At 38.0% G+C, this 14,232-nt stretch overlaps 4 protein-coding genes, 1 long non-coding RNA gene, 1 other non-coding gene and 1 pseudogene across 9 annotated transcripts in view; 2 read left to right on the top strand and 5 right to left on the bottom strand.

The window, feature by feature from the left end:
- LOC104763892 (probable protein phosphatase 2C 33) overlaps positions 1 to 1,767 on the top strand; it is a 10,334-nt gene extending 8,567 nt beyond the window's left edge. For 3 of the 4 annotated variants that reach the window (XM_019241398.1, XM_010487299.2, XM_010487301.1), the window contains 4 exons: positions 19 to 305; positions 391 to 508; positions 614 to 837; positions 922 to 1,767. In XM_019241398.1, the coding sequence (XP_019096943.1) occupies positions 19 to 305; positions 391 to 508; positions 614 to 837; positions 922 to 1,386 (1,094 nt within the window). In that variant the 3' untranslated portion in view covers positions 1,387 to 1,767. Of the gene's footprint in view, positions 1 to 15; positions 306 to 390; positions 509 to 613; positions 838 to 921 lie in introns of all 4 variants that reach the window. The other variant, XM_019241397.1, reaches the window with a different exon arrangement.
- Positions 1,796 to 4,649, bottom strand: LOC104763891 (aspartic proteinase-like protein 2). The gene is made up of 10 exons (XM_010487295.2): positions 4,266 to 4,649; positions 3,795 to 3,921; positions 3,465 to 3,706; positions 3,153 to 3,377; positions 2,887 to 3,049; positions 2,718 to 2,791; positions 2,467 to 2,554; positions 2,312 to 2,387; positions 2,156 to 2,227; positions 1,796 to 2,058 (listed from the first exon to the last, which is right to left on the bottom strand). Exons 1-10 carry the CDS (start codon positions 4,505 to 4,507, stop codon positions 1,907 to 1,909), a joined length of 1,461 nt encoding a protein of 486 aa, XP_010485597.1. The 5' UTR covers positions 4,508 to 4,649; the 3' UTR covers positions 1,796 to 1,906.
- LOC109130975 lies at positions 5,690 to 6,955 on the bottom strand. The gene is made up of 3 exons (XR_002036730.1): positions 6,732 to 6,955; positions 5,972 to 6,071; positions 5,690 to 5,875 (listed from the first exon to the last, which is right to left on the bottom strand). It is a non-coding gene; the product is annotated as an uncharacterized LOC109130975 (long non-coding RNA).
- On the top strand, positions 7,840 to 9,071 carry LOC104763890 (thioredoxin F1, chloroplastic-like). The gene is made up of 3 exons (XM_010487293.2): positions 7,840 to 8,244; positions 8,550 to 8,649; positions 8,796 to 9,071. The coding sequence occupies exons 1-3, from the start codon at positions 7,943 to 7,945 to the stop codon at positions 8,943 to 8,945; spliced, it is 552 nt and encodes a 183-aa protein (XP_010485595.1). The 5' UTR covers positions 7,840 to 7,942; the 3' UTR covers positions 8,946 to 9,071.
- LOC104763889 (protein DJ-1 homolog D) lies at positions 9,482 to 11,462 on the bottom strand. Its single transcript, XM_010487292.2, has 5 exons — positions 11,350 to 11,462; positions 11,150 to 11,266; positions 10,512 to 10,952; positions 9,914 to 10,276; positions 9,482 to 9,802 (listed from the first exon to the last, which is right to left on the bottom strand). Exons 1-5 carry the CDS (start codon positions 11,404 to 11,406, stop codon positions 9,614 to 9,616), a joined length of 1,167 nt encoding a protein of 388 aa, XP_010485594.1. The 5' UTR covers positions 11,407 to 11,462; the 3' UTR covers positions 9,482 to 9,613.
- Positions 11,582 to 11,663, bottom strand: TRNAS-AGA. The gene has a single exon. It is a non-coding gene; the product is annotated as a tRNA-Ser (tRNA).
- The window catches only part of LOC104763887, a 3,962-nt pseudogene continuing 1,515 nt past the window's right edge, over positions 11,786 to 14,232 (bottom strand).

Here is a 14,232-nt window from a genome sequence, read left to right as displayed (position 1 = left end):
GGGAAGCAAAAGTACCAGTTGAAGGTGTTCTAAAGGCTATCACTACCGACACCGTTAACAATGCAACCAACATTAACAACTCTGAAGATAATACTGCTGCTGCTGCTTCTGTATCTGCTGAAGAAGAACCTAGGACATCTGCTAAGATGGAGGAGGAGGAGAACATGGAATCCCATCCGGAATTGTTTCAGACGCTGAAAGAGTCGTTTCTTAAGGCTTTTAAAGTTATGGATAGAGAACTGAAATTCCATGGAAGTGTTGACTGTTTCTGCAGTGGGACAACAGCTGTAACCTTAATCAAGCAGGTATTGTCTCGGTTTGGAATGTTATTAGTTTAAGCCTTATTCACTGTTTCTTGATCTTAATTATGTATCCTCTGCAATATTGCAGGGTCAGTATCTCGTTGTTGGAAATATTGGAGACTCTAGAGCTGTAATGGGTACAAGAGACAGTAACAATGCTCTTGTCTCTGTTCAACTTACTGTGGATCTTAAGCCAAATCTCCCAGGTTTTGTTCCTTATGCAGGATGTATGCTGTTGTCCTGTGGATGTATGATGGATCCACTAATTCACTTTTATTGGGTTTTTTTTGTGCCCTCAATTGACTTTACAGCTGAGGCAGAGAGAATAAGAAAATGTCGTGGACGGGTGTTTGCTCTTAGAGATGAACCTGAGGTTTGTAGAGTTTGGCTGCCAAACTGTGACTCACCTGGGCTTGCAATGGCACGTGCTTTTGGAGACTTTTGCCTTAAAGATTTTGGCCTAATCTCTGTGCCTGATGTATCTTTCCGTCGCTTAACCAAAAAAGATGAGTTTATAGTGCTGGCTACAGATGGGGTAATCTCTCTTTCTCTCAGACACATTTCCTTTTCTATTTGCAAATTTGCTCACATTTCTAATGTTATTATGTTCGTGTGATAGATTTGGGATGTTCTCTCAAATGATGATGTAGTGGGGATTGTAGCTTCAGCTCCATCACGTTCCACTGCAGCAAGAGCTATAGTCGAGTCTGCGGTTAGAGCTTGGAGATACAAATACCCGACTTCCAAAGTCGATGACTGTGCCGCTGTTTGCTTGTATCTAGACGCCAACAACTCAAACGTCATATCTACATCATCTTCCGTCTCCAGACTGGAAGATGAAGAAGTAGACGAAGAACTAAAAGCCGCAACTGAGAATGATGATGCATCAGGACCAAGCGGTCTTGGCCGTTCGAGTACTGTCAGAACGGGGAAAGAGATTGCTCTCGACGAAAGTGAAGCTGAGAAGCTGATAAAAGAAGAGGATAACTTGGATACAGAACCTGGAACAGAGTATTCCGCACTAGAAGGTGTTGCAAGAGTTAATACACTTTTGAACTTACCAAGATTTGTGCCTGGAAAGTGAAAAGAGAAAGAAGAGCTGAAATGAAGAATTTGAGATTTGATAGATCATATCAAATAAAATCACCCAAGAGAAGAAGGTACTGTGTCTTTTTGTTTTCCTTTTCAACTTTCTACATTGATCTCTATTCTTTTCCTTGAGTCATAATTCATTGGTTTTGGAACATAAATTTTTGTCAATTTTGTCTTTTGTTTATGTCTTTCTTTCTTGTTGATGTTTATGTTTGTTTTTTTTTTGGTCTTGTCAGTTAAGAAGAGTGAAAAAACATCACATGTAATAATGGCTTTGTGTCTGTGATTCTGTGAAAGCCCCTCAGGCTTAATTTTGTCAGTCTGTTGGGAATTTTCCTGTTATTGTCTATTCAAAAAGCTCCAATTCCAACTACAGATTTGTTGTCAATCACTTCTTCCTCTCTCAGAATAAATGAAAATGCCATTTTAAAAAAAACAAATGGGGTTTCAGATCCTTAAATGATTAACGACAGAAGGAACAAACTTTGTTCCAAAGAGGGTTTTATCTGAAACTATAAAGCCATGTTACATAAGAAAGGAATTAAGAGAGAAACAAGTGTAAGAAGTCTTGTAATAGCTAAAGAAGACGACCATGAGAGGTTGTGTGCACCAACTGTGTAGATTGCTCCACTTTCTTCATCCTTTACTTGTATTTCTCCTGAGCCTGTGTGATTCAGTATTCATTACAGTTAAAACACGTAAAAACTCAAATCTTAGTATTTGTGGCAACGCAACACAATGACAGGATTTGTAATGCTTACAGTTGTGATTGGTCCATCCAATGACTTGGTTTTCGATATCGTAGACAACTAACTTGTTAGAGAGGGCCATGTCTGGGCAGGGAGACAAATCAAGACTCAATTTATTCAGTAATTCCAGGATGAAAGTCATTTACAAAAAAAAAAAAAGATATGTACCTCCAAGAATTGTTAATTCTTCTCCTCCTTTAGTCTGCAATCCACCGTTTTGCCAACCAAAACACCATGTGTCTTCCTATAAGCCAGTTTTTATGTCAGAACAAGAATACAAGAACACGAACAAGGTAAAGAGTCTGAAAAGGAACACGACTTACTCTAACTTGGAATAGATACTCCCGAGGATAAACAGCCAATGAAAGAGACTTGTCGAACTGGAAAGTGACAGTTGGGAACCGATCTAATCTGTGAATTTGACAGTAAATTTTCAGAGTGTCAAAACATCAATCATCATATACTTGATGTATAACTCCCTTTCAATTCAAAGAGCAGTTGACGGTACAGTTTCAAACATTACTGGAACACTAAGCACCGAGAATGACAAAGAAGCGATGAGTTAGATTCTTACTTGTCTATATAATGGAAACAAGTAAACGAATCTTGAACTGTATGCAAACTAAGCTCCGGATGTGAAGCCAATATCTGACGAAAACCCAAGGGTAAAAAAACAAAGTATTAAGAACTTTATAGAAGAAGGCAGAAGAAAGAAATTCACAAGTAACATACATAGTCTTGACCTCATTCATTAACGGCTTATAAACAGCTTCAGGAAGATACACCAGAGTTGTACCACTATCAACAATAACTCCTTTGTCATCTCCCGAATTAAACGCATCCGAAGAAAGTTGTAAAACTAAATTACCAACTTCAATTGCATTGAGGTTGACACTATAGTGAGCTCTGTCAAAAAGAGTTACACAAACAGTGTTAAGAAATTCAAAAGCTTTTTTTTGACAGGAAATAGAAAAAGAACAGCTATAAGAGAGTAAGGCATTTCACTTACGATTTAGAGAGCATAGGAGTAGTCTTTACTTTAGGTGACACAACTTCTCCAATGGCGAAGATACCGCCTCCACTGTTATTATCCAAACAATGTGCAAAAGACCTTTTGACCTTTCTTTGCGAAGCTAGCTGCGATATAAACGATGAATTTGATTGTCCAAACCCCATTATCCCATCAACTGCAGCTTGGGATTCACCAAGTTGACCAGACTGTTTAGACCCACATCTGTATATAAGAACCCACATATATCCATTAAAATTGGCACAATGCTAAAGAGATTTGCAAGCCACAAGCTATAAAACTAAAACTAACCCGAAGATAATAGTTCCGTTGGTGGAACCGGTTTGACGATTTCCAGTAACTAAATCCAAATGCACAACATCCCTGACCAAGTATCCATTAGTAGAGCTCCCATCTCCGTACATGATAACATATTGACAAGTAGAGCCTGCGTGACACTCAGATCTTTGGTTAACGTAAGAGCAGAAGCTGTCATCGCAGGAAACAGATTTGGCAGTGGACGAAGCATCCGCATCATAAGGTGTCAGCTCTACCTGAAAGATATTTGGAATGTAACCTTCAAAATTCTGTTTTTTTTCTTCTTGTCTTTTTTGGACAGGATAAAATAGATGGTATATATACCAGATCACTTTTCCTAGGACATCGGATGCAACCAGCACAATTCACCCATAAGATATCACTTCCTGTATCAACTTGGACATGAAAGTCTCTTGATGGAGTTCCTAATCCGATTTTAGCAAAGTATAAACTGAAAAATTAAAAACACCAAAACAGCAAAGAACAACGAATCAACATTTTAACATATCAGACACAAGAAGAAGATCATTTCATAGTCTAAGAACAAAAGAGTCAAGAACCAATCAAAGAGTTGAGAGAATCTTCAATAGATTCAAAATCAATAAAAAGCTCAAAAGTTTTTTTTTTTTTTTTTTTTTAATTTCAGATTCCTCATTTATAGAAGACAAAAAATCCGACTTTATTTTTGTTGTTAAATAAAATTCCCATTTTTTTTTTAGTATTGTCTCTTTACAAAGAGAACGACAACAAAAATTCCCAAAATTACAGGTTTTTTTGATTAATGGCGATTCGAACCCAATAGACTCAGGCTGGCTATCGCCGCCGAGAGGTAGATCGATGGCGGAGAGAAGCCTTGAGTGACGGTGGACGTCGTGAGCTTTGAGAGCTCCAAGATCTTTTTCTCTTTTTCCGGCGAACTTGCTTCGAACTTCAAATACCGGAGTCGTCGCCGCCGCCGACGAAAACTGCGGTCCAATTAGCAACGCCGCCGAAAGCAAAATAACCGACAAGAACCACTGTCTCCGCTTGAGATCCATGACCGGAGATATTACCCCTTAACTAATTTTTAGTTGAAAAAAAAAAAACGAAAAAGTGAAAAAGAGAAAAAAGCAAAAGAAAGAGAAGAAGTATAGCTTTGGCGGTGGAGTAAGACCATGTCCACTCCAGCAACTCAATAGAGTTAGCTCAAATATAAATTAATTATATAAATAATACTAAACTAATTAAAGCAATTTACTAAAAATTTAAACCAAATAATCATTCCACAAGAGAAACCTATCAAAATTGATTAATCATTATAATTCAAATTTCTGAAACAATTACAAGTTTCTTAATTGTATGTAAACTTTTAGTTGAATTAAAAAGTATGAAAACCTTTTAATTGAATCAAAAACAGATAGTTTATCTACCAACTGAAACATAGTTCAAGAGAACTTCAAATTTAAAAACGAAACCAAGAGATTCCCTATATACCGCTGCCACATTGGTAACAAAAGATGCAAAATCCTTTGAGTCTCATCAAACATCCATGGACGACAAGGATCCTATATTGCATAAGATCATAACTGAAAATCTTAACATAGTGAACTCAAGAAGAAAAGGAAAGTATGTAAAGAAAATGAGTGAGAAGCTTAAATCTTGGGTACAAAGTTCAAACGACCAAGAAATTTAGGGGGATGTATTGAACTGAGGATTTTAGGAGATTTGCTGAAATTTTAATATTTCAGAATTTTGGGAGATTTAAGTATAATTTTAAGAGATTTGATTAGAATTTATAATTTTGAGATTTTGGTTTTGGGATTTGGTGAGATTTAATTACTGAATTTTAGGTGATTTTAGAGTTTTTTTTAAAAGAGAGCAACTTGGAGAGAGAGAGAGAGAGAGAGAGAAAGAGAGAGAGAGAGGGAGAGAGAGAGAGAGAGTTGCAAAAACAAATTGCAACCGGTGTCGAAGAAAAAAATTTTAAACAAATATTTTAAAGTTTCACCTTCAAAGGTGAGATTTTGTAAGACAAATATTTAAACTAAAAATGTTAGAAAAGTCTCTTAAAATCACATTCAATAGATTTTTTTAAAAAGTTGTGATTTTTTAAATAACGGTAGATTTGAGATGAAATTTATAAATTACTGATTGAATAACAAGAGATTGTAAAATATTTTTATAAATTTCACATTCAATAACATAAGATTTCAAGTGATTTTTAAAAATCACCAGTTAAATAACAGGGGATTTAAGAATATCCCAAAATCTCTTAAAATCTTCAGTTCAATACATCCCCCTTAATTTTTTTTACCTTCTCTGTGATACGGGACCTCCAATTGTCAATATTTCTAGCATCGTCACCTAGGCTTAAATCTTCGGTACAAAGTTCAAACAACCTAGAATGGTTCCAACACAAGGAATACCTAAGAGACAACAAAAACATCGTCACCTAGTTACAAGAAAGAAATAAAAATATGTCATGTGGTGAAGAGTTGAGAGCATTGAAAACTAATCCGCACGTTTTCAAGAGAACATCGTTTACAAGAAAAGAGTAAACGAACTTTGGTGAACTTCCTATGTTCCTATAGTAAAACTTGCCATTTGGACATGCTGAAGTTCCTGAAATAAAAGGGAAACAACATTGATGCAATCAATCAGTTAATCAGATTATATAGCTGAAGAAATTGAGAAACTTTCTACTTATGCATCTAAAAACACACATTTTTTCACAATTGAAGTTATGAAACAGAATCTGATCCGATCATTGGATTATACTTGTTTCCCCTAAAAATTTTTAACTGGGCAAGAAATTAAAGTCTCATCTTAGCTCTCTGGATTCTTCTTCATTCCGACACAGAACATATGCTTGATTATTTATGAACTCAATCAATTCTTATATAAAAATGCACCAACAATCGATCAATGTCTCTGCTGGTAGGATCCTTTACAAACCTAAACCAACAAAACAGAAACTAAATGTTGGTTTGATCGTTCTTATCTTAAAATCATGTGTCCCAAATCTGAAGCTTGATACGTTTGCAATCAAGCTCAATCGTTCTAATCTTAAATCCAATGCTACATCAAGGCAAACAAAAATAAAAAATCATCATAGTGTATATATCGATTCAATATAAATCATAGCCATTGAATCTAAAGGAAACAAACAAACAAAAAAACTCAAAGATCACAAAACTGTAAATCTTAGCTTCATCGAAATCGAAATTAGATCGAACAAAAAGAGGAAGAAATCGAAATGAATCGAAGAGGAAGATCACGTACTGGATTTGAGGTGAATCGCATCGGCAATCGCTGTTTCGGGCGAGAGAGAAAAAAATAGAAGAAAAATGGAAGTCCGGTGGATGGATTGTGACGGAGGATGAGATTGTGGGCCCAGCAAGTCCGGTGACTCTCCTCATAGCTTACTGTGGATTTGTGATTGATAGTTACGTTGTGTTTTTGAAGCTGGATCAAGCGATCGAATTCACCGTTTCGCGTTTTGTCGACAGAGAAAAGAGAGAGATTAAGGAAAAGAGAAAAAAAGTGAGAGAAAAAATATCTGTTTTATATTTTATCATAAGCCAATTAGAAATTGACACATAGCATATTTTTATGGTTCCTTCCGATACTTCCTAGAGCAACAGTTTCAGTATTTTGACCCAATTCTTTTAGTTTTTCTTTTTTTTTCCCCTAGAAATTGTATGAATAACGCTTAAATACACTACTAGATATGCTTTAAGGTTTAGGACAAGAGAAGAACTTAACTTACTTACTTATATTACACACACATGAAAGAATAAAAAATTTTGGTTTGGTTGGTACTTTCCAAATTAAATTAATAATTTAAACAAACGTATCGAAATTAACTTTTAAGATAGACATAAAAAAAATAGTAAGTAATAACAAAAAATATGATCACACACACTTATAAAGAGGGAAACTGAAATAACTGCTACTAGCTCTCACCACTTTGGCGGCAATTGTTTCTGTAACTTATTTATTTTCTCACTTGTATACAATAAAATTTCATTTATTCACATGTACGTACGAATGAATATGTTGTGTTTATTATTTTTTTCTTCTTTTTTGGTATCATTGCATGTTGTTGGGTTAATTTTGTACTTTAGTCAAAAATAGTTATATTTATGGAATTTAAAAAAAAAATACATAATTTGTCTCACCATTTTGAGGGACCGAAACGTAATTTCCTAGTGAGAAAAAAAACATAGATATCAATCTTTAATTCCTCGAAGAATTCTACACCGCCCGTTCAATCTATCACGATAACAAGTAATTACCGTAAATACCCCCGAATATACTTGTTCATCCGCAGCTATTCGAGGATAACACCGTCTTTTCCACTATAGTACCCATTTGTTTGCTCTCTCGGTCCGTTGAGACCTCTCACCACACACACACACACACACTCTTCTTGTCTTTGAGTCTTGAGATCATCTCAACATTTTCGAAATTATTTTGCTTCACCACAAACAATGCCTCTCTCACTCCGCCTCGCTCCGTCTCCGACGGCTTTATCTCCGAGCACCGGAGGATTCGGTCCATCGAGGAGGAAACAGTGCCGGATCCCTTACTCCGGCGTCACGACGACGAAGATTGGTTTCTGCTCCTCGTTGGATTCTTGTAAAAGAGGAGATTCATATGTTGCGGTGAGGTGTGGCTTAGAAACCGTGAATGTAAGTGTTGGTCAAGTTACGGAGGTTGATAAGGACACCTTCTGGCCCATCGTTAATGCCGCCGGTGATAAGCTTGTCGTACTTGACATGTACACTCAATGGTACTCTTCTGCTCCTCTCTGCTTTTAACTATTTTTATGATTACAACTCAGTTGATTTGTTGCAATGAACCAATTGATCATAGGTCAGAACCGATGGAATCATGAAACCTCTTATGTTTATATATCTTTCCCTTTAATGTATACAAATGATATTAGCTGAGGGATTGGTGTATCTTTGTCTTCTCAGTTAGATTCTTCTTCTGCAGATGTGGTTCGTTTGGTTTTGATGTTGGTCATTCTTTAAAGAGAGTTTACAAATCTTTCCTACTAATGATGGTCTCTTTGGATATCTTGTGTATATGCAGGTGTGGTCCATGTAAGGTGATTGCTCCCAAGTACAAAGCTTTATCAGAGAAGTATGAGGACGTTGTCTTTCTAAAGCTTGACTGCAATCCAGATAACCGGGTTTGTGCTCTAACCACCGTATATATCTATCTATTGAACCATGATAGTATCTAAAGATAAGAGAAGACTTTCATCAACAATGCTACTATGTACTTCTCCTTTTATGTTGTTGCTAAAAAACTTTGACTCTTTTCTATTGGTGGCAGCCATTGGCAAAGGAGCTAGGAATAAGAGTGGTTCCAACTTTCAAGATATTGAAGGACAACAAGGTCGTCAAGGAAGTCACTGGTGCGAAATATGATGATCTGGTTGCAGCGATTGAAACAGCTAGGTCGTCGTCTGCTGGTTCTGGATGAACCAATCTCTTTCTCATGTCTTAATTTACCATATAATAATTGGTTGTATGTAAATGTAAAATCTTGGTGTTATCCCTAAACCCTATAGTTGAGGTGAGCAAAAGATTTTATCTTGTATTGTGTAAATGTGTTTCAAGAAATATGATCATCCAGAAAAAAAGATTATGTTTATTACTTATCATATCTTTAGGTACGGTTTCAAGGATTTCTAAGCATGCAATTCGGCAAGCCTCCATCGATCTCCTTCCTCTTTCGATTTACCAGCGACATGACGGATCATATTCGGCGGCATGATCGAAAATTCACAAAGCGATAATAACATACTGTATATATATATGGTTTCTTATGGGTCAAACGGGCCCTGCCTTGAGTTATCATTTCTCAGCCTATACTATTTGGGCGCATGTTTCGTTTCTCTCGGCCCAGGTGTTTTCATATCGATGTGCAAAAAACAGCATCGCTATCGACACAAAAAAGGTCAAAATTCTAAGACGAATACGACGTAGCTTTGGTAAGCTATTCAAAAGACGAGAGAATCAATGGTAGCATGGGAGATTGCAGCAAAAAAACATATAACATACCCGTTAAGTTTAACACATATTAGAACATAGTAAACAAGTGGGTTGAACGGATTCCGCGTGAAAGGGAATGTTTACATTACATGGAACTTAGAATGAAACCTGAATGCCCAACAAAGCCATTAGCTGTGACACAAACTCTGGATGTCCAGGCCATGCTGCGCCAGTTACCAGATTCCCGTCAGTGAAGCATCTGTGGATCGGATCTGGTTCTAGCCAAGTTCCTCCTCCAAGTACCACGTTCAGTTTCACGGCTGGATAAGCAGTGCATTTCCTTCCCTGCACCAGCCAGTAATCAATCAGGTCACATAAAGCAAAATTCCTCAAAAGAACTGGTTAGAGGCAAGAAAAAGGGAATAAATCGGAGCTACAAAGGAACAATACACTGACCTTGAGGACACCAGCAGCAGCTAAGATCTGTTGTCCATGACAAATAGATGCAACTGGTTTCTCAGACTTCATGAATTCTTTAACAATGTTAAGGACATTTTGGTTCAAGGCCAGATATTCTGGTGCTCTGCCTCCAGGAATGACCAGAGCATCGTAACACGAGGAAACTAGGCCATCAAAGTTACTAGTTAAAGCAAAAGTGTGGCCTGGTTTCTCACTGTAAGTTTGGTCACCCTCAAAGTCATGGATTGCAGTTGGGCAACGATCACCAGCCTTCTTATCTGGGCAAACCGCATCAACTTGACATCCCAACGCTTGAAGGGACTGAAAAGGGACTTTGACTTCATAGTCTTCCATATAATCCTGCAAAGGTCAAAAAGTAACCAAAACTGTGATGTTTAAGAAACCCAAGTCGGTAGTGTTCATTTACCAACAAAACCTATGTTTGAAATCACTAGAAAAGCCTGTCCAATCCTACGAGTAAAACGTTTTTTTTTTAACTTCATGAATCATTCTACAGCACAATCTAAAGCAAAACGAATGAAGAAACATGGATATTAATAAATTGATTCAACAAAATATGGTAAGGGTCGCTTACCCCACAGAGAAACAAGATTCTTTTATTAGCTCCAGTTATTTGACCGCCCAGAGCCTTGACAAAAAGCTGGATAAATTCAGGATGACCCTCATATGTAGCTGCAGTAATCAAGCTACCATCAACAACACAAACATCCGGGGTTACTGGTTCGACCCACTTGGCCCCTGCAGCAATAAGAGCAGGTCCAACAGTGGCATAAGCTGTGCACTTTCGACCATTAACCGTGTCTGCAGCTGCCAATATCAACTGCCCATGGCAAATAGAGGCAATGGGCTTGCCAGAGCTTGAAAACTCTTTAAGCAACTGAACAACAGATGGAGTCAAGGCCAGGTATTCTGGAGCACGTCCTCCTGGTATAACCAATCCATCATACTTGCTAAGGTCAACTTCATCAAATGTTGCATTGAGCGTGAAATTGTGACCTCGTGACTCAGAATAGGTCTGCAAATGCTCTAAGAAATACAAATTAGAAAAAAAGTGTTTCTCCTTTGAATTCTTGAAACAATACAACTTTATTATCCAATTCGAAGCTCAATTAGAGATGAAGCATTTCTAAAATTAGTTTCAATGGATTGTATATCAATAGATCAAGCAGCTAAGCTACACATGGAGATCGAGAGAGAAAGAGAGAGAGAAACCTGGTGGCCACAGAAATCGTGAACGGCGGTGGGGCAAGAGTCACCAGCTTTCTTACCGGGGCAGACGGTGTGGACGGAGACTCCGAAAGCTTGCAAAGCTTGGAACGGGACCATCACCTGAGAGAAGACACATACATAAGTAACTAGCTGAATTATAAGAACAAGGAAGACAGAAGAAAGTAAAAGAGGAAGAAGATGACCTCGTAGTCTTCCATGTAGTCACCGCACAAGATCAAGACACTTCTCGACTTCGCCATTTTTCAGCGAGAGCGATGGAGAGAAGTTATTTCGTTTGGATTTGGGAGAGATAATAACTCTCTGACCGGAGTGATCCGGTAACGGCGACGTTTGCGGAGCACACGTGGTCTCATTTTCGCACGTATGTCAAAATTAAATTCAATTTAGAAACAATTAAGAAAAAAAACTAAAAACCGTGAACGGCAGGATTCGAACCTGCGCGGGCAAAGCCCACATGATTTCTAGTCATGCCCGATAACCACTCCGGCACGTCCACTTGTCTGTACATTGTTATCAACTAAACAAATATACCTACGATTCTAGAAAGAGACCTTCTCACGTCAATTGAGCCTGAGATTTTGAACACTGATCGTAAAGAAATCTGCCAGCTAAACGACCTTAAGTAAAGTAACAACTCAGATCAATCGAAAGCTCACAATACTACAAACAGTAATCAACATGGTTACCAATAATGCTCGACTTAAAGCCTCTTGAGAAAACAAAAAGTCTCTCTCTAGTCTCTATATTGGAAACTAATACAAAGCCATTGGCGATATTTCCCATGTTCTTGATTCCTTCTCTAAATCACATTGCCGATATGAACAATTGAATTCTCGCCTGTCCTCGTTCTTTCTCCTCTGGTCCATCAAGATCTCCAATGTTGTCGTGATATTCCTGTTAAGGGTGTATGTTAGCAATTGCACTAACCACAAAAGATAAAAAACCTATCGGTAACCGAGGGTTTACATTACAAACTTATGTCTCACAGTCCTTAGCACTAAGTCTTATGGTTTCAGTGAATCAAATTGTTCAAATGTTTTTATCCATGTCAAGTCAACTCACTAACTAATTAGTGTCTAGACTAAATTTAGGCGAGGGAAGAGAAGAAGAACCTGAAGAATCTGCTTGACATCAGTTTTACTAAGCTTCTGTTGCTTCAGTAACAGTTCGATCCGCGCTCTCATTCCAGAATGCCTACATCAAGTATTGATTACAAAATTAGTATGTCTGAAGCGAAAGCTCAGGAATGTATTTTTTTGGTGGGGTACTCTTTAAGGGTGGGACTTACTCAGAACACCATATATGGCCCAGAATAACAGCAATAAGCTGCAATTTCAGAAAAAAAGTTACTCAAGATTAATAACAACTAGAAAAAGAAGATAAAAGCAAGTGTAGGAGGACTGTATAAGTGTCTAATGTAGCGTATGTACACATACGAGGCACTTTTGCCATTTCCCAGACGGACATGAAACTGGATATGATTAAACTTGGTCGAACCTGAAGACTGTAGAGGCCTGATTCTAGCTTCCGATTATATTTCTCATCTTCATCCAACTGATAAGCCAAAAACAATGAAATCAGTTCATCAACAGATTCAAGCTCAGAATGAATACATCAAATTTATGAAAATAATGGAGTGAAAATTACCTCAAGGTCATCAAGCTCAAGCTGGTCTAACCTCTCGGCCTCTGATTTAACCCTTTCAGAGTATCTGCCAAGTGAAAACAATAATGAGAGAGGAAACACAACTTTTAGGTAACTGCATTTCACCATAGTCGTCACCACTACAAAGAAGAAGCCTTGACTTTTTCATCGAATGCTTAAAATGGAATAGTATTGAAGAGAAACAGAACAGTTATATTACCTCATATACAGTTCCATGACCCGGTCAATCTTCTCAAACTCACTCTCCACAAATTTACTTAACAAACGATCTCTCCTAGAACCCCTTAGAATCCCAGCTGAAAAATACAGTCAGAAGCCAAGAAAACCAAAAAGAGTTAACATCAAGTACATGCAAGGAAAACACTGTTATTTATTTACATGAACATATGACTTTCCCTTCTTACCAAATAACGACGCAACCAGTGAAATAACCCGCTCCTCTAGCTCCTCCTTATACCTCTCCCTTTTGATACTCTTGTTCAGTGGAATCTAAAACATTCAAAGAACTGAACTAAATCAATATGGAAGTATGCCTCAGAATCACCTCCTTCACATCACTTTGTTCTTCTCAAGCATTTTCTAACAAACGATGGTAAGAAGAAACGGGAATGAAAAACTTGCCTTACCCATGAAAGCAGCAAACGCTGTTTTCAGTCCCATAACATCCACAAACCTCTCACATGCCGGTGGATAATTGGTCATGGCGAAGTCAAGAGCTCGAATTGCAGACCCGTAAGCATATTTCTTCTGCTTCATGATAATAATCATCAGCTCAACACCTTCAGCATTCACAAACCTCTCCTTGTTCTCCAATGGCATCAAGAGACAACACAAACAATCAAATAGATTCTCTAACATCTCTTCCTCGTCAGGAGTTTTAGGATCCTTGGACTTATACATGGCCACACCTTCAAGCACAGCGTCTACACCATTCATCTGCCCTAACCGTTTCTGATTCACCGTGCTGTTTTGAAGCAGAATCGCAAGAATCTCAGACGCGTACTGCTTGATTCCTTCGAATTCCCTCACCTTAATCTTCGTCAGAAGCCACCGCAATAGCTTCGTCCGTTCACACACCAATTCAGCTACAGAAGGCTTCACTTCCACCAAATTCTCAATTACCGTCAATGTTGCGTATATAGCTGTGGCTTCGTCTGGGTCTGCCTCAGACAAACGATTCATATTCTGAACCAAGAGCTCGAGCACGTTGTTTTCAACCAGCGCGTCGACTAACACACGCGCCTGGTCATCGTTATCCTCCAAGGCATCCTCGTCGGTCAGATCCTGAAGAAGCTGAACAACATCGTTGGCGATATCGGAGTTCTCATGGGAGAGGAGATTGACAATCGAAGGAACCGTATTGGAAGCGACGAGGTCCGGGTAAAGCTCCGGAGCTCCAG

The sequence above is a fragment of the Camelina sativa genome, chromosome 19, assembly GCF_000633955.1.
Source record: "Camelina sativa cultivar DH55 chromosome 19, Cs, whole genome shotgun sequence".
NCBI classification, from domain to species: Eukaryota; Viridiplantae; Streptophyta; class Magnoliopsida; order Brassicales; family Brassicaceae; genus Camelina; species Camelina sativa.
The sequence above is the reverse complement of the archived record's forward strand: the minus strand, read 5'-3'. Positions and strand labels throughout refer to the sequence as shown.